Source organism: Trachemys scripta, chromosome 12 (assembly GCF_013100865.1).
Source record: "Trachemys scripta elegans isolate TJP31775 chromosome 12, CAS_Tse_1.0, whole genome shotgun sequence".
Taxonomy (NCBI): domain Eukaryota; kingdom Metazoa; phylum Chordata; order Testudines; family Emydidae; genus Trachemys; species Trachemys scripta.
Window position 1 is genome coordinate 2438197 of NC_048309.1, and position 17799 is coordinate 2455995.

Sequence of the window (17799 nt, forward strand, 5' to 3'; positions counted from 1 at the left end):
CACTAGTGGGGACTAATCTGTGGAGGAGCCATTGAGGCCTGGGGGAGCTTACCCATCCTGCCCCTTGGAAGGGCCAGGGCTCTCTGCCGTTAGGCAGCCTCCATGTGCCCACGCTGCAGTTTGGGGACCTGATCCGATGGCTGTTTAGGGCTCCGCCCTTGATCTCTCACGGAGAGTTCTGCCCCACACTTCCCTCCCGGGGAGGGGAGCTCAAACCAGAGATGAGCCAACAGTAAGATGGCAGCTCAGCTGCTGAGCGCTGTATTGGTTACACGTACGCTGAAGAGAGAGAGCATTCCCAATGCAGTTACACAGCGCTTCCCTTTCAGAACCTGTTCTAGCCACTTTAACCTGGAACATTAAATATTCAATGTGTTTTATACTGTAAAGATTAAACACGTTTAACAATCCATCCAGCCTTTGGCAGAAACGGCGAGTGTGCATGTAAAATGCACAAGGCCCTAGCGGTGGCGGCACCAGCAGCTCTCGGGCTAAGATGGGGAAGCAGAGGCTCTGCAGAACATGGACAAAGTCTGCACCCATAGAATCATAGGACTGGAAGGGACCTCGAGAGGTCATCTAGTCCAGTCCCCGGCATCCATGGCAGGACTAAGTATTATCTCGACCATCCCTGACAGGTGTTTGTCCAACCTGCTCTTAAAAATCCCCACTGATGGAGATTCCACAACCTCCCTAGGCAATTTATTCCAGTGCTTAACTACCCTGACAGGAAGTTTTTCCTAATGTTCAACCTAAACTGCCCTTGCTGCAATTTAAGCCCATTGCTTCTTGTCCTGTCTTCAGAGGTTAAGAACAATTTTTCTCCCTCGTCCTTGTAACAACCTTTTATGTACTTGAAAACTGTTATCATGTCCCCTCTCAGTCTTCTCTTCTCCAGACTAAACAAACCCAAATTTTTCAATCTTCCCTCAGAGGTCATGTTTTCTAGACCTTTAATCATTTTTGTTTCTCTTCTCTGGATTCTCTCCAATTTGTCCACCTCTTTCCTGAAATGTGGCGCCCAGAACTGGACACAATACTTCAGCTGAGGCCTAATCAGCGTGGAGTAGAGCGGAAGAATTACTTCTCGTGTCTTGCTTACAACACTCTTGCTAATACATCCCAGAATGATGGTTTTTTGCAATAGCATAACACTATTGACTCGTATTTAGCTTGTGACCTCCGATCTCTTTCCGCAGTACTCCTTCCTAGGCAGTCATTTCCCATTTTGTATGTGTGCAACTGATTGTTCCTTCCTAAGTGGAGTTCTCTGCATTTGTCCGTATTGAATTTCATCTTATTTACTTTAGACCATTTCTCCAGTTTGTCCAGATCATCTTAAATTTTAATCCTATCCTCCAAAGCACTTGCAACCCCTCCCAGCTTGGTATCGTCCGCAAACTTTATAAGTGTACTCTCTATACCATTATCGAAATCATTGATGAAGATATTGAACCGAACTGGACCAGAACCGATCCCTGTGGGACCCCACTCGTTATGTCCTTCCAGCATGACACTGAACCACTGATAACTACTCTCTGGGAACGATTTTCCAACCAGTTGTGCACACGCCTTATAGTAGCTCCATCGAGGTTGTATTTCCCTAGTTTGTTTATGAGACGGTCATGCGAGGCAGTAAAGTCAAGCTATACCACATCTACTGCTTCTCCCCATCCACAAGGTTTGTTACCCTGTCAAAGAAAGCGATCAGGTTGGTTTGGCGCGATTTGTACTTGACAAATCCATCCTGACTGTTATTTATCACCTTACTATCTTCTAGGTGTTTGCAAATTGATTGCTGAATTATTTGCTTCATTATCTTTCTGGGTACAGAAGTTAAGCTGACTGGTCTGTAATTCCCCGGGTTGTCCTTGTTTCCCTTTTTCTAGATTGGCACTATATCTGCCTTTTTCCAGTCTTCTGGAAGACAGGAGACATTCCAGGACTTTTCAAAGATAATTGCTAATGGCTCAGATATCTCCTCAGTCAGCTCCTTGAGTATTCTAGGATGCATTTCATCAAGCCCTGGTGATTTGAAGACATCTAACTTGTCTAAGTAATTTTTGACTTGTTCTTTCCCCATTTTAGACTCTGATCCTACCTCATTTTCCCTGGCATTCACTATGTTAGATGTCCAATCACCACCAACCTTCTTGGTGAAAACCAAAACAAAGAAGTCATTAAGGACCTCTGCCATTTCCACGTTTTCTGTTATTGTCTTTCCCCCCTCATTGAATAACAGGCCTCCTCTGTCCTTGGTCTTCCTCTTGCTTCTCATGTATTTGTAGCAGGTGCTTTCTTCCTTGTTACATTGTTGGTAGAGGATCTCTGTTCGTTAGCGTGTCTCTGAAATCGTTTTCTTTTTAAACACGGGTGGCCCAATTTGTCTAGGCATTAGGGTGGTTCTCAAAGGAAACGTCCACATCTGACTCCATGCGGTAGCTTTCGTCACTGTGCCCAAGGCTCGCCCTTCTCTTTTTCAGCCGTTGAGTTATTTCTGGTTCTTGGGAAGTGGATGCACACATGCACTTCCTCTGGGTTTTGCAAGACCCCCCCTGCAACAGGAACACACTCATTGTTCTCTTTCCCCAGTGCTGAAAATGGGATCCAATTGTCTTGTCCTTGGTGAATGTTCTCAGAACTTGGAATGGCTGCGTACCTTGTCCTCCTGGATTTCCCAGCCAAATCGGACAGAGTTCTTGTGAAGCTTAATAGGTATTTTAATCCATGCAAGTCCCTCATTTTCTGCAGCCTTGTGGGGCAGCGACCAGGCTAGGTCTGGGGGAACTCCAGGAAAAAAGAGCTTAATAAAAGGAATGTCGTGGGTGTCTGGGCTGCTGCTCGGCTGGCTTCTTCCAGAGCAGGGTAGAAGGCTGTTCTCCTGACTGCTGCCTGTCAAGGCTCAAAGGTGTCTGTATCAGTACCTGCCCTCCTCAACACGGAGAGAGGCATGGGGGTGAAGGAGCAGTCACTGGCATGTGGCGAGGCAGCCCATCCTCCCCCCGCCCTCGGGGGGGATCTCCCAGTCCGTTTCATGCCCCACTCAGCGTAGGAGGCTGCTTGCGATGGTGCCGTGGTGTGTGCGCCTGGGGGCCCAGTCACTGTGAACGAGGTGTGTGGCGTCATTTGGGAACGGCCTTGTGGGTTTCCTTCAGGGAACTGGTATAAGCTCTCCTGGCACAGTCTTTTATTGGTATAAGCTGCATGTGCGCCAGGAGGGTTTGCTGGCACATGGAGGCTTTTCTAGCGCAGACTAGGCCAGGCTGCCTGGGCCCCTGCGCTGTTACCGACTCGTGCAGGGCCCGCCTTGGGCAGTGTCACCTGACTCGAGAACAGGCCTTGTGACTCGGCCCAGGTGAGCCCCTGGGCGAGCAGCAGTTCAGGAATCCCCTCCTCTCCCGCTCGCAAGATGGAGCCTGCGTTTGGTCATTGTCTGGTGTTCAAATGTGAGCCCTGCGCGGCCCCCCACCCCCCCGGCTTCTGCAGCTCCCTAACCCCTCTCTCTCTCTCCCCCCGCAGGAGCGGTTTGTGGAGCTCTACGGGAACGACGCTGCTGCCAAGAGCAGGAAAGGCCAGGAGCAGTTCAACAGGTGGCTTCTGACCGGGGCGACTGTGGCGGGAGTGCTCCTGCTGGGCTCTCTGCTGAGCCGCAAGTAACCGGCCCCTGACTCCTCCCCTGGGCCTGTGGCGAACGGCAAAAACCCGCCACACTATACTCCAGAGCAACGCGATCATTCCGAGGGGCAGCGCCCCGCCCTCAGCCCGTCTCCAAGGGCGGGGACTCCTGCCCCACAGATCTCTTGGGGCCTGCGTGCTGCCAGCTTCACTTACTGTTGGTTCTAAAAGCCCCTGAGCCCCAGGCTGCTGGGGCCCCAGCCCGTGCCCTAGGTCACCAAACAGCAGGGATTGGGGTGGAAACGTGCTCCCCCGGGGGGCGAGGGGAGACGCACGTTTTGTGGGGGGGGGGGGATGTTTCGGGTAAGGCTCTAGGGCAAGCACCGCCCCCTCCACGCAGCCCCACCGTCATTGCAGGCTTTGTGCATATCTAGCAAGAGCCCCCGGTGCTTGGAGGGGTGTTTCGGCCGGGCGCGTGGCAGGGAGGTGGGGAGAAAGGAGAAGTGGGCCTCTGGCAGACTGAACCAGGGAGATCTGCTGTTCACCATCAATGCAGCTTCCCCTCCTGGGCGGTCTTGGTGAGGTCAGCTGGTGCTGCGATTGCCTGGCTGTTGTGTGTGGCACCTGGAGCTGGTAGGAAGGGGTTAGGTGCAGCCAGGGCCCCGGGTCTGCCCTTAGCAGACCTCAAACCATTTCTTCTAGTTAAGGGGTAGAGTTTACAGTAGGCGTCTCCCCAGCCCTGAAGGGCCTAATCCTTCCCCTGTGCTGCAGGAGCCTCCTCCTGCACGCGCCCGAATCTGCTGTCCCATTGCGTCTAGCTCCAGCGGCCAAGGCCCCGTCTCGACGCTGGCTGTGCCCAGCCCAGGGCACTCGGCTGGGCTGTCCCCCCAGGCATGGGCACAGTGGGATCCTCGTGCTGTTCTCTCCCTATGAATGTAGGTTTCTGCAGTGAGTTACACTGTGCCGCCTCCTTCCCTTTTGCCCTAGGCTACCACTTTTCCCTACATGCTGCGAGCACCCCACCCCGCACCCCACCGCTCCAAGCAGGTACCCCGCGGTCCTCAGCTCGGCTGCTCCGAGCATGGGCCTGGGGCTGCAGAATGCAGGAAATAGCCGCTCGCTTCCCCACTCTGGGGACCAGGCATGTCTGAGTTTGCTCTTCTTGCTTGGAGTCCCCTAGGTAATGCCAGGTGGGGGACTCACGGACAGAGAAAAACACGGTGTCAGCAGCAGTGCCAGGGCAGGTGTTTACATTTGCCTTCTAATTGCTCCCTGCCTCTGTTAGCGGCGCTCTCTGGAGAGCCCGCGGTGGCTGCTGCCCAAGGAGCTTGCAGCAAGGGCAGAAGTAAACACTGCTCTGCTCAGGGCCTGGCAGGAGTGAAGTGGGGGTAGCCCCAGCAGTGATGGAACTGCTTGCCCCGCCCCCTTCCTACGCACACCCTCTGGGGTAGCAGCAGAGTCTGTCTGTCTTTCCTCATCGCTGGGCGGGAGGGCAGGGGGAGAGGCGAGTGCTGCCCCAGCGGGAACCAGCAGGAGCAGGGAGCTGTAGCATCGTCGTCCCTGGGCCAGGGGCAAAGCAGGAGCCTGAACTCTCCGAGGGGATGGAGGAGCCTGGACGCTGGAACGGAGCACGGCCGGAGGCAGCCCAGCTGGCAAGGGAGAGAAGGGGCTGGAGATGGGGGAAGGCCCCTGCCCGCCTTCCTGAGAGTTCCACTTAGCTGAGTTCCAAGTCTGGCCACACGCTCTAGCAGTGAGCAGGGCAGTGTGTTCAGAGCCTGCTGCTGGCCCCCTGCTAGCTCCAGGGTGGTAGGAACTCTCCGCTCGCTCAGATACCTGCCGTGGTTCTCGGGATTGCCTGAGTAGCAGCAGCATTTGGGTTAATACCGGCCCTGCCGCCGTTCCATCTCCAGTGTGCGTTCACCTCCTCGCAGGGCGTGGCATCTCCTGCTCCTAGCACAGGGACCCGCCCTTCCCTCCCTCCACGTGCGGGGTGCGGGTCTGGGGAGGGCTGTCCTCTGTGCCGCTGGCAGCCCCGCACCTCCTGTTCTCTCCTGCAAGCTGCTGAGGAGGAGCTGGGCCCTGCTAGTGCCTGACTGGCGTTTCATCCCCCTGAAGCATTAACGTGACGCTGGCTTTGACACATCCCCCGTCTCCTGGGAGCCCAGCGTCCGCGCCCGACAGGCCTAGCAGGTGTCTGCTCCTTGTACGGCTTCTCTGTGCTCTGCTGTAAATACCCGAGAGTAGTTTTTATTCATTTGTGAATATTCTAATACTATTTTTGTTAACTGTATGTCTGTATTTATGTGTGTTGACAGTGCTCCCCCATCACCCTGCAGGGCATCTGCTGTGCACTCTGCACAGGGCAGGCCCCAGGTCCCCCCAGGAGAACTGGGGCGAGAGAGCAGGTCCCCACAGACACTAAGAACCCACCTTGCACTCTCAGCTCCTGACTCAGCCTCTCACGGTGCTGGCCGGGCAGTGTGGGGTTAGGCCCACCCAGTCCTTTGCGGGCGAAAGTCACTCCCGACACAGCTTGTGGCAGGCATTTGAAATGCTTTGATTTGCAGGTGGAGGCTCAATCCTATTAATAAACTCTGTTGTTGGAGCTGTGTCGTTCTGTGATTCTTGCCGAGAAGGGCCCTGTCCCTGCTGAGAGGCGCACCTGCAAAACGCCGCTACTGCTGCTCCCTGTCTTCAATTCCCCCACCGGTGCAATGCTAGTGTAGACGGCACCGGCTGCTTTTAGTCACTCCAGCCCCGCCGATGGCAGGTGGAGACAGTGTCATGTGGAAACACCTGTGTCCTCTCTGCTCTGCCTGCACTGAAACCCCTTTCCACACTGGAGGAGCCAGCGTACAGCGGCATGCACCAGCAGTGTCGAGTGGAGAATGTGCCTATCCAAGCCCCGCAGTGCCAGGCCGATGCAGCGTAGCGGTGCCTGGATAGCCCTCCCTCCCTCTGAAAGAGGAGGTTTGCCAGAGCCCAACACTAGGCGCTAAAGCTGCCTGGGTTCCAATAGCCGCTCTGGCCCTTCCTTGCCTTAGATGAATCGCTTATTCCCCGTGGGCCCAGAGGGAGCCTGAGGCAGGAGCCCAGTACTCTTCGCCCTGCTGGCAGGGTGCTCTGAAGGTGCGTCCTGTGAAGCGCTAAGCGAATGAACTGCACTTGTGGAGATTCACCTGGAGCGGCCTGAGCCCGACGCCACTGCGCAGGCTGGGTGGATGGAGAAGGAATGGAGCTGCCTGCGCTCCCAGAACTCCATTAAAATGCTCCCATGAGCACCCTCGCCCCTGGGTTCCTGCAGTGCCCATGGCTAGGGTCCCACCCTGCCTGGCTCCTCTCCATAGACGAACACAGGCCTAGATCTCTGCCTCCCAGCAGGTAAGAACTGGAGATCAGGGAAGGGAGAAGACCCGAGTAACTCGAGAGGACCGTGGGCCAGGTGGCGCTGTAAGGAACTGCGTGAGGGTGACGGTTCCTCGCTGTACCCTGGGGGACAGGAATGGATTGCGCAGGGGGAGGTTCTGAGGGGGAAGTTACCAGGATCCCAGGGGCTGAGAACAGTGGGGCTCTCCTCCCCTCCCCTTTGTCAGGTACAAGACAAGCTGCACACCGTGGATTTACTGTAGTGTTTTATTCCATGTGAGCAGGGACTGGACAATGCCAAATGCTCATTCACCAGAGACAGGCCGGGCCACAGGACGGATCCCCCAGTGGGGCAGGGCGGAGACTGGAGCAGCTCGCTGCCTAGGCCCCAGAGCAGGAGAGGGAGAGCTGCGGACAAGGCACGAGGGGTCAGGTGGTGGGGCTGGCAGCCCCGAGAAGGATGGGGTTTGGGGAGCCAGACAAGAGTGGCTTTGCTCCAGCTGCTCTCCCCCAGAGCGCTGGCCCCTTGCTCTCGGGAATGGCAGTGTGCAGGCACTGCCCGCTGCGGCTGGGGCGGGGCGGGGCGGGGCGGGGGGTGGAGGGCGGCCCCTCTACTTCTTCCACTCGTTCTTGTCGTAATCCCACTTGGCGGAGAAGCCCTGAATGGGGTTCACGCGCATGTCCAGCATCCTCTTGACCTGCTGCGCCTTCCACTCGTCCGTCAGCGTGCGCGGCTTCAGGGGGAACACTGGGGACAGGCGAGGGGAGAGCTCAGAGCACCCGTTCGCTCAGGACCAGCCTGCCCAGTTCTCCGCCCGACGGGCCGTGTCCCTGGCCACGTTATTCCCCATCTCCCCCTCCCGCCGGGGCGTGGGGATCAGCCTGGCCGAAGGCCTAGGTCAGCCTTGGACGCTGGCAGCTCCCATCGATCTCACGGGCGGCTTTGTGCTCCTCCCCACCCTGCTTCTCCCAATTCACGGCCAGGCTGGGCTGGGGAACGTGGCTGGCTCAATGGCATTACGTGGGCACCAGCCCCTGCCCGGCCCCATAGCGAGCAGCACCAGCTGGCCTGGCCAAGGGCAGGGGGCGGCCAGAGGCTCAGGCGCCCTCTGCTGGCTGAAGGGTGGCTTACACTGAAGGCTGCTTCCCCAGGGAAGGGTGTGAGGGAGAACATTTGGGGCTGTTTGTTTGTTTTAAAGAAGGGGCTTAGAAAACCTTGGGGCTCGTGCAGCCTGTGTGCACCGGGGGTGAGGCCAACAGGGGCCAGAGGGGGTTTTCAGGGGAGCTGAGGACCAATGCCCAGCTGGATCGAGGTGTCAGCTCTTTCGAGAGGCTGGGCTGGGCAGGGTTACGAGCAGACCCGCTCGAGGGCATGTCCAGATGGATAGAAGTCTCCTACAGCCGTGCTCCGAGCTCTGCTTCGCCAGCTCCTCTATGCCCAGTGCCAGAAGCCAGGGCTTCGGTCCCCAGCAGTTCCATACCCTGCTAGTTCTTCCCCCATCCCAGGCCTGAGCACGTGGCCAGCTGCAGGTCCAGGCCTGGTTGGCAGCAGAGCCAGGGTTCGAATGACGTGTCTCTCAAATCCCAACTCAAGCTGGGGCAGGAAGTTCTGGGCAGCGGAACATGGACACCCCTAGAACAGAATGATTGGGGATGGGGATTTGAAGGGGGAGCCTCAACAGAGGCAGTAGATTGTCACTACTGCCTCCCAGCCATGTCCCGTTTGCCTTCCCACGTGTTGTCCTACAAGCATACGGTCCATCCCCCCTTACCATAGATTCGCTGCCACCACACGATTAATCCAGTGATGCCAAAGAATACGAAGATGCCTCCTAGCACTGTCTTCCATTCGTTGGATGGCCTGTTCATCTCCGCGAAGGTCTGGTTGAACTTCAGGTGATAGACTAGAGAGACAGGCGCAAGGCTAAGGCGGCACAGAGAACCCCAGCCCACTCTGACAGCCGGTCCGCTCCCCCACCCCGGGGGCTGCTTGAGAGACCATGTTAGCACAGAGATTGCAGCCTAGGGGGTGCCTCCAGATCCTGTCTGTAAAGGGAGCTACAGACAGTTCTGGCAAAGGCTTTGTCCTGGCCGCTAACCTCAGAGCTCCCTCCGCCCCTCATCCCATCTGCTGCTCCCACAGGCTATTCCTTGCACTGCCCGACCCGCCTTTCCTCCTGTGAGCTGGCTCTGGAGTGTCAGGCCTGCTCTGGCAGAACTTGGACAGCAGTTAACAGGCAGGTTAGAGACATGGTCCAAGCGTTTAGACCATGAATCCAGATGGGAAGAGCACTGAAATCGCAGGGACTGGGATACTGTCCCAGGATAACGGCTCCTGTTGCTTGGCAAATGCAGAGATGTCTGCTTTCCAAGTCTGTCCGCCCGTGTTGGGCCAACAATGGGGCAGCACCAGCTTCCAACAGGGTAAGCATGAAGCCCCATGCCCAGCAGCCTGTTTTGGGGAGCTCTCCTGTCAGCATGGTGCAGCTCCAATGGTGGAGCCAGGGCTCGGGGTCTCTTCTCTCGCACTGTTCTGAGCAGGGCTAAGCACCATGGTGGTGAGGCCAGCAGGGCCCATCTACACTAGTGCTACTGCTGAGGGCAGCAAAGGTGAAACTGGCCCAGTGCTGAAAACAGGACTCGTTTTTCTACTGGAGACGCACCCGGGAGAGTCTATATGATGGTGTTCGAGAGAGACAAACCCGTCTCCACCCGGACCGGGGAAACGGTGGTAGAACCGTGCTGGCAAGAGGGAGCTGGAGTGGTTGGGTCATGGTCTGGGAGCAGAAGATCTGGGCTTTGCCACCTACGGGCTATCGGACATCAGGGAAGACATTTCACCCTCACTGCGGCTGCTTTGCAGTGGTGATGATGCTTCCCAGGGCTCATTCATTAGCATTTCTAAGGCACTGATACGCTTGAGAGCACCAAGGCCAGGGTTAAGTTCTCCATGGTGTAGGACAATGGCCTAGGGGAGGGAAGACCCTGGAAGTTGCTTTGCTCAGCTGTAAACAGGACAAGGACAGAGTCCAGTTCGGGGTTACCCAGCCGACGTATCAGTCCTTTGTGGCTCCGTGCATTGATCTATGTGGTGATTCTCGTCCCCCACTTGCAGCCCTTCAGCCACAGGTGCTGGTACCTGTCTAGCCAAGGATTCAGGGGCAGCCTGTGTATTTCACGCAGTTTTGGGTGGGGCGGGGTTCAGTGTTTCCAAGCTCTTGAGTGTAAGTTTTGTCCCGGCGTAAAAGGCCAGTTTACTCGTTGTTGCCAGCAGGTTGTCATGTGCACAGAGCTTCCTTGGGCTAGCTCAGATGCAGACTGGTGCAATAAATATTTGCTCACTCCCCAGTGACTAGATGCATTGACCTGGAACAGATGTAACTGTTCGGCTGCTGCCTGCTCAGGACAGAGCGCTATCGATAAATTGCCGGCTGGCTTTGGCTGGCTCCTCTTGTGAGCGAGACTTCCGGGGTGACACAGCACCCTCCCTGGCGGACACTCCCCTGGGGGGAGCAGCGTATTTAAGGCCTTACCCCAGCTGGTTTCCTGGTATGTCAACTAATGGCGGAGCGGAGAATGCAAGTTACAAGGGGGTTGGCAGCAGAAGGGTAGGGAGCTGCTCCCTGGCGCTGACTTTTCAGAGGCTTTTGGGCCTCAGCAACTTAAAGACCTGGGCTAAAATTTCCACGGGCACTGGCTTTGATCACCGACTGGAGGCCTGACTTGAGCCTGACCCTGCCAGTTGCTGGGCACCCTCTGCTCCAGCTGAAGCCAGCAGGGCTGGGGAGGCTGCAGCTTGCAGGATGGGGCTCCGAGCGAGGGATATCTGGGGGGAATCCAACTCGGCATGTGCCAGTGCTGATCTCAGCCAACACCAGAAGCCCAGAGCTCCAGGTACGGACCACGAGGGAGCCCAGGGAGGTTTCTCAGCAATCACACGCTCAAAGACCACGGAGGCCTGGGTGCCAGGTTTGTATAATTTTTGGTGCTGCCCAAACTGGGTCTAAGCGGAGCCGTCCCGTCCATAGGATGGGCCGAGGCAACTGCTCCAGTCCCTGCACTTTGGGGGGACGTGGGGTCCAGGGCAGCCTGGTGGGTTAGCGGGGGCCTAGCGATGGCAGCAGCGAGCGACCTGGCCCCAGCCTGCCCCGCTCCACCGGCTCCCAGCATTGCTTGGGGAAGGGGCGGAACCCGGAAAGAGGCGGGGCAGGGGTGGGGGCTTGGGGGAAGGGGTGAAATGGGGGTGGGGTGGAGGGGGCAGAGCAGAGGTGGGGTGGGGGTGGGAAGAGGCAGAGAGGGGCGTGCTGGGGCTGGGTCTCAGGCCCCCCGCTAACCTCCCAGGCCACCCTGGACCCCGTGTCCCCTTGAAGCACAGGGCCCCCCAAAGTGTGGGGCCCGTACCGGTTGCCCTGGTCCATCCTATGGACAAGATGGCTCTGAAAATATAACGTTGGTGGAGCATGGGCATTACGGGCCCATATAACTCGCTGCCTATGGATGGAGGGTGCGGAGTTCCCTTCCTTTAAATGAAGCAGACCTACAGTAATGCTGGTCTGGGGAGATCTCTAATGCCATGGCCAGGAGAGGTGTGGTTATGGTTTCTCTGTGTGGTTTAGCTGTGGTGGTTGGAACATCTCTGAATAGCCCAGCACCTCCGTCCCTCAGCCAGAATGGGGCATGGGGCATTCACCCTGCACCTACACTGTAGGAGCCCCCCAAGCCCCATTCACAAAGCCCCTCAGCCAGGCTAGGGTACCTGCAGGACTAGCCCAGGCTCTCCTGCCCCCCACCCATCCAGGTCACTCACTGGCTCCCGAGGCCCTGGCCCGCCCAGTTCCCTAGGCCCAGCAGCACGGCCCGTCCCTCCACCTGCTGTCCCCCAGACACAACCTGCTCGGTCGCCAGGCAGCCCCCAGCCCACAAGCAGGAGCTGGACGCGGCGCAGAGAGGATGGAGGGGAGGTAACTGACCCGACCCCCCCTCTGGTACCATGACCTCCCCCCTCGCCTGTTCCCACCCCAGCAACAGGGCTTCCGCCCCCTCCCGCTTACGGGCCACTTTCTCCTCGTTGCTCAGCTGCTTCCATGAGCCCTTCTCCTTCTCCTTCAGGGCCTTCTGCTCCGTGCCCAGCTCCTTGTGGTACGGGACGTCGGGGAGCGGGAAGCTGCGCTTGTCGTAGTAGTGGGGCACCGACATGTCCTCTTGAGTCGCCACTAGAGAGCGAGATGGCAGAGACCGGCCTCAGCCAAGCCCCAGCACGTCCCTACCGCTGCCCCCGTGCCCTGCGCCAGCTCCCCCATCCCTCAGTGCCGGAGGAAGCCCGGCCAACCGGGAGCGTCCATCTGTACAGCGTCCGCACGGTGTCACCTCAGCCCCGGCCCAGGGCGGTACGGGGACCCTGGCAAGTCTTATTCCCACGCTCCAGCTAAGCAAGGTGCACACAGCAACCAGTTAACAGGGGCAGGACCTAAGGGGTTAACAGGGTAACACAAGCAGCAATTTGTGGGAAACGGGCACTGGTGCCATCTTGTGGATAAACTGGGAACAGCACTGAGAATTGGGCTTGCGGCTAATTTCCATTGTTGATGGAGAGAGAGCAGGTGAGGGGGCGGCTACAAGGAGTTTAACATTTTGTCTCTTTTTTTACCCTGGTGATTTCAGGAGTACCCAAGGGGGAGGGGGGAGAGACAATAACAAAACGCAACAATGGCCCAAGTATTAAATGTCTTTTTTGTTTGTTTTCACCATACAAGTTAGCAGCGATCGGACAACTAACCTAGCGAACATCAGGGTAAGTGGGGTGGGATCTGAAGCTAAAATACAAAAAGAACAAGGTAAGAATAACTTAGACAAGTTAGATGTCTTCAAGTCAGCAGGACCTGATGAAATGCATCCTAGACTACTCAAGGAATTGGCTGAAGAGATCTCTGAGCCATTAGCCGTTATCACTGAGAACTTGTGGGGGATAGGAGAGAGCCTAGAGGACTGGAAAAGGGCATCAAAAGAGAAACAAGGACAACCCAGGGAATTATAGACCAGTCAGTTTAACTTCAGTGCCAGAAAGATAATGGAGCAATCAATCAATTTGTAAGCACCTAGAAAAAAATAAGGTGACAGTCAATATGTTTTTGTCACGAACAAATCATGTCACATCAACCTAATAGCCTTCTTTGACAGGTAACAGTCCTTGTGAATAGGAGGCAAGCAGCAGATGTGATACAGTTTGACTTCAGTAAGGCTTTTGATACTGTCTCACATGACTGTCTCGTAAACAAACTAGAGAAATACAGCCCAGATGAACCTGCTGTAAGTTGGGTGCAAAACTGGTTGGAAAATCGTTCTTGGAGAATAGCTATCAGTGGTTCGCATTCAAGCTGGAAGGGCCTATCGAGTGGGGTCCCACAGGGATCTGTCCGGGTCTGGTTCTATTCAATATCTTCATAAATGATTTGGATAATTGCATAGAGAGTACACTTATAAAGTTTGCAGACGATACCAAACTGGGAGGGGTTGCAAGCGATTTGTAGAACAGGATTAGAATTCAAAATGATCTGGACAAACTGGAGAAATGGTCTGAAGTAAATAGGATGAAATTCAATAAGGACAAATACAAAGTACTATGCTTGAGGAATAAGCAATTGCACAAACACAAAATGGGCAATGAGGGCCTAGGAAGGAGTACTGCGGAAAGGAATCTGGGGGCATAGTGGAACACAAGCTACATATGAGTTACCAATGTGATACTGTTGCAAAACCCATTCTGGGATGTGTTAGCACATGTGTTATACGCAAGACACAAGAAGTGATTCTTCCACTCTACTCAGCACTGATAAGGCCTCAACTGGAGTATTGTGTCCAGTTCTGGGCACCTCACTTGGGGAAAGATGTGGACAAATTGGAGAAAGAGCAACAAAAACAATTAAAGGCAAACATGGCAGAAGAAGGGAGATTGGAAAAATTGGGTTTGCTTAGTCCAGAGAGCGAAGACCGAAGGAGCAGTAACAGCAAGTTTCAAGTACATAAAAGGTTGTTACAAGGAGGAGGGAGATAAATTGTTCTCCTTAACCATTGAGGACAGGACAAGAAGCAATGGGCTTGGATTGCAGCAAGGGAGGTCTAGGTTAGACATCAGGAAAAACTTCCTAACTGTCAGGGTAGTTAAGCACTGGCACAAATGACCCCTGGTGGTTGTGGAATCTCCGTCACTGGAGGTTTTTAAGAGCAGGTTGGACAAACACCTGTCAGGGATGGTCTAGCTAATATTAGTCCTGCCTCAGTGCAGGGGACTGGAGTAGACGACCTCTGATTTTCCCTGAGTTTGCGGCTAGTGTTAAAGGATGTGTCGGGCGAGTGCTCAGACCTTCATTGAATCTTTAACAAAGACTTCCTTTCTCCCAAACGTGAGTTACTCACTGAAGTTAAATGTGTGCTTATTGTTTACTGCAGTCTGACTAACAATCCCAATCCTGCAGAGTTGCTCAACTTTCATGCTTGGGGTGGCCTCATTTCTCCACCTAGGACCCTAATTTCTAAGTAAAAAGGTGCAGAGAGGAGAGGAGAAGAAGAGGAGTAAAGCCCACTGCCTTCTCAGGCCCACTTTATACAGCACAAAGAAGGGCCCAGGCCCAGCGTTCCCCAGTCTCGGCCGGTTACCAGTCGGGGCCTTCCCCAGCACTCCCCACCCAAGTCTGTTCTATTCGCTAGGGCCCACAGGGGCTAAACGGCACCAGGACGCTGGGAGAGCCAGGAAGTTAGCGAATAGCCCCATCCCTACGGGAGAAAGAATCCCGAGTAGCTGCAAGATGAGCACTTTGGAGCAAGCAAATATCTGCCGTAGGAGAATTCATCGAAGGCTCCAGCCACGGGGCTGAAATTCTGGCCCCATTGACGTCAGTGGCAAAACCCCCATTGACTTCAATAGGGCCAAGAGTTCATCCAGGTCTGGTGGGCTGAGCCCTGGGGGAGAACAGCCTCAGGCCGGAGCAGGACTGGAGAGAGAATTGCGTCATTTTATGAGCAAAATGTTCAGTGATTCACGTAGTGCTTGCGCGGTGCTCTGAGGCCTAGCGAAGACAATGCTGGGTAAGTGCTAGGTTAGAGGCACCGAGTCCCATGCTGCAGGGCGGAAGCAGTTTGCATGCAGGGGTCAGGAAGGAATCCACTCCCTGTTCTCCAGAGTGTAGGGTTGGCCACTCAGGGTATTATTGGGAATAACTGGGTCTGCACTGAACAACACACCTGCGGTGGCCTGGGTCAGCTGACAGGTTGGCAGGGCTCGGGCTGCAGGGCCGTACAATGGCAGTGTAGATGTTCGGGCGCCGGCTGCATGGGCACCGTTGGGTCTGAGAGCCCGCTCCGGCCTGAGCTCTGCCATGTCTCAGTCCTGCCAGCTCGAGTCGGCTGACCTGAGCCAGTCGCGGGGGTTTAACGGCAGGGTAGGCCTGAGGCCAGGCGCTTGTGCCTCCGACGTGCCAGCAGCCCCGGCTGGAGGCAGGCTGCAGAGCGGGGTGGCCTGTGGTGGGGAGATCTGCTGGTCCCCAGGCACACGCAATGCTGCTTACGCGGCCCTCTGGAGCCGCAGCTCCAGTACCAGTCTCCCTGCTCTGCCTGACGTGGAAACCAGAGCCAGTGGGGGCCCAGTCTCCATTGGCTCCCCTGACCCCCCGGGCTGGCTCGCAGGGGCATTCGGCGAGGGGAGGGCTCTTACCATGTCCGCTATGGCCATGTGCTGCTCTGATGCTGGCAGCGCCCAGGACTCCTCTCCTGGCCAGGGTGCCCACGCGCAGGGCCGGCAGCGAGAGCATCTGTGGGATCAAAGCATTGGCACCGCTGTCACGCGGGCGCCTGTGCTGTGCTGTCCAAGGGGGGAGAGCGCCACCCAGCTGCACCCCAAGGACCCGCACCGGCTGCCCCCTCACCCAGGAGCCCCCCCGGAGTCTTGCTCGAATCCTCGAGCGCCTCACCAAGCAGCGTTTCGCAGCGAGTGGGTTGTCCCGGGAAGGCCATTCTTTGCTCCCCGGTGCCGTCTGATTGGCAGCCGGGTGGGAGCCTGGCTGGTCAGCGGCCCCCAGCACCACATCCCCTCCCCAATGGCAGCTTCAGGCGCACGGCGAAAGGCCTTGGGCTGTAGAGCCCAGCTGGCCTCGAATCTCTTGGTGCCCCTTGGTGGCAGGGAAGGGCGGGATCGTCCCTGGTGCCGCCCAGCCCTCCCCAGCACGGATCGCTCCAGAGCAAATGGCGGGAGGATCCTGTCTCAGGTAACTGCTCTGGAAAGAGGCAGGACTGTATCCCGAACCCGCTTCCAGGGGGCAAGGGCACGAGCAGCAGCCCTGGGAATTGGCACAGGACTGCGCCGGGGCACCTGGGTTCTGTTCCTGGCTCTGCCACTGACTCCTTGGGTGACATCGGGCTAGGCATGCCCCCTCTCTGTGTCTCAGTTTCCCCAACTGCAAGACCTGAAGGGGGTATTGGGAGCATTGGCATTTGGGAAGGGCCCATAGAGGCTTGGATGAAGGCGGCCGGAGCGTCCCTGCTCCTGGTCCCTGCAGTGCCAGCCAGCGAGTGCATTTCCAGGCTGGGTGCAAGGGCCGGGTGTGCAGAGCATTCGTTGCCTTCATTGCAAGCCGCTCCAGCCCGGGCCTGACAAGACTCATTCTCCTGTTGTTTACCAGGCCTCTCTGCCTCCAGCTTTCTTCCCCACTAGCACCAGCCTCTGCTCCTGGTGGGCGGGCAGGAGAGCAGGCTTGCCTGCTGCAGGTCAGCTGCCATGAGGGGTGCCACCTGGCCAGGTTTTCCCAGGCTTGTCCCTGTGCCAGGCAGTCTGCCAGCCGGCTCTGCACGCTGCGGGCTGGCCGGTTGTATGGGCACAGGACGATCCCGGATGTCCTGGGTTTTTTGTACCTCAGAGGTGGCAGCCCTACCTGCCACGGTAGCCCACCTGCAATGCCAGCCTGGCACTGGCCATGCCCCTCACGCTGCAGGACTTGGGCACTTGGGGCTCCGTGCCCAGCCACGGGGAGGGCTCTGTGCCCTTCAGCTCGGGGCGTTGCAGCTGGTCAGCCTCCATGCTCTAAATAAGGCAACTGGGACTTGGCAGGGCCCTGTCCTGTCTGACCTCTACCAGCAGGACACAGCTAACCCACACGGGCAAGGTACAGGGACGGGCCCGCAGGGACAGGACAAAGGCCCCCAGCCCTTGGCCAGCGGCGGAGACAGTGGGGCCCAGGGCTGCTCCCACCCTGGGGGTCACCCAAGTGCACTAGACGCTGATGTCAGAGCCGAAAGGATTCCCCCCCCCAAAATGCCTGAGTGTAAGGGGAGCCTGGGAAGCCCCTTCAGTCCGGTGGAGTTTCAGATACTGCCCCTCTCCTGTCCCTCTCTCCGCGAGGGCTCAGACGCGGGGCCGGGGGCCAGCCTGGTCTCCAAAGTGCAGCTAGAACAGAAGCAACCGCTCAGCGTCCCTGCCCCAAGAACCATCCAGCCCCTGTTTGCGGCCCAGCCCCGGGACCGAAAGGCTGTGGATTCTGCAGCCCCCGGCCTCACGCGAGAGGGCAGTGCCAGGTCGCTGGGCCCCCGGCACCGGAGCGGGCAGGGTCATGCATACTTACTGCAGGACGAGGCAGGGCGGGCTGCAGCCGGCTGGGAAATGGAGGCAACAGGCGTCCCCGAAGTGCAGCTTATGCTGGGTTCTGGGCACGGGGCCAGCGCACACACGCCGGCCAGGCCAGCAGAGACTCTTATTCTAGAAGCACTCGGCTGCACAGATGTGGGATTGTGGGAGAACATACCACCCTGCAGGGCCCCCCCCACCTCCTGCCA

General features: G+C 57.0%; 2 protein-coding genes across 4 annotated transcripts in view; one reads left to right on the plus strand and one right to left on the minus strand.

Moving 5' to 3' along the window:
- Positions 1-6220, plus strand: part of BCL2L1 (BCL2 like 1) — a 38109-nt gene extending 31889 nt beyond the window's left edge. For all 3 annotated transcript variants that reach the window (XM_034787403.1, XM_034787404.1, XM_034787402.1), the window contains one exon: positions 3520-6220. In XM_034787403.1, coding sequence (XP_034643294.1) covers positions 3520-3657 — 138 coding nt within the window. In that variant the 3' untranslated portion in view covers positions 3658-6220. The remainder of the gene's footprint in view (positions 1-3519) is intronic.
- A 1010-nt stretch (positions 6221-7230) lies between these two features.
- Positions 7231-17799, minus strand: LOC117885964. The gene is made up of 5 exons (XM_034787554.1): positions 17589-17799; positions 15689-15785; positions 12033-12194; positions 8754-8885; positions 7231-7729 (listed from the first exon to the last, which is right to left on the minus strand). The coding sequence occupies exons 2-5, from the start codon at positions 15783-15785 to the stop codon at positions 7593-7595; spliced, it is 528 nt and encodes a 175-aa protein (XP_034643445.1). The 5' UTR covers positions 17589-17799; the 3' UTR covers positions 7231-7592.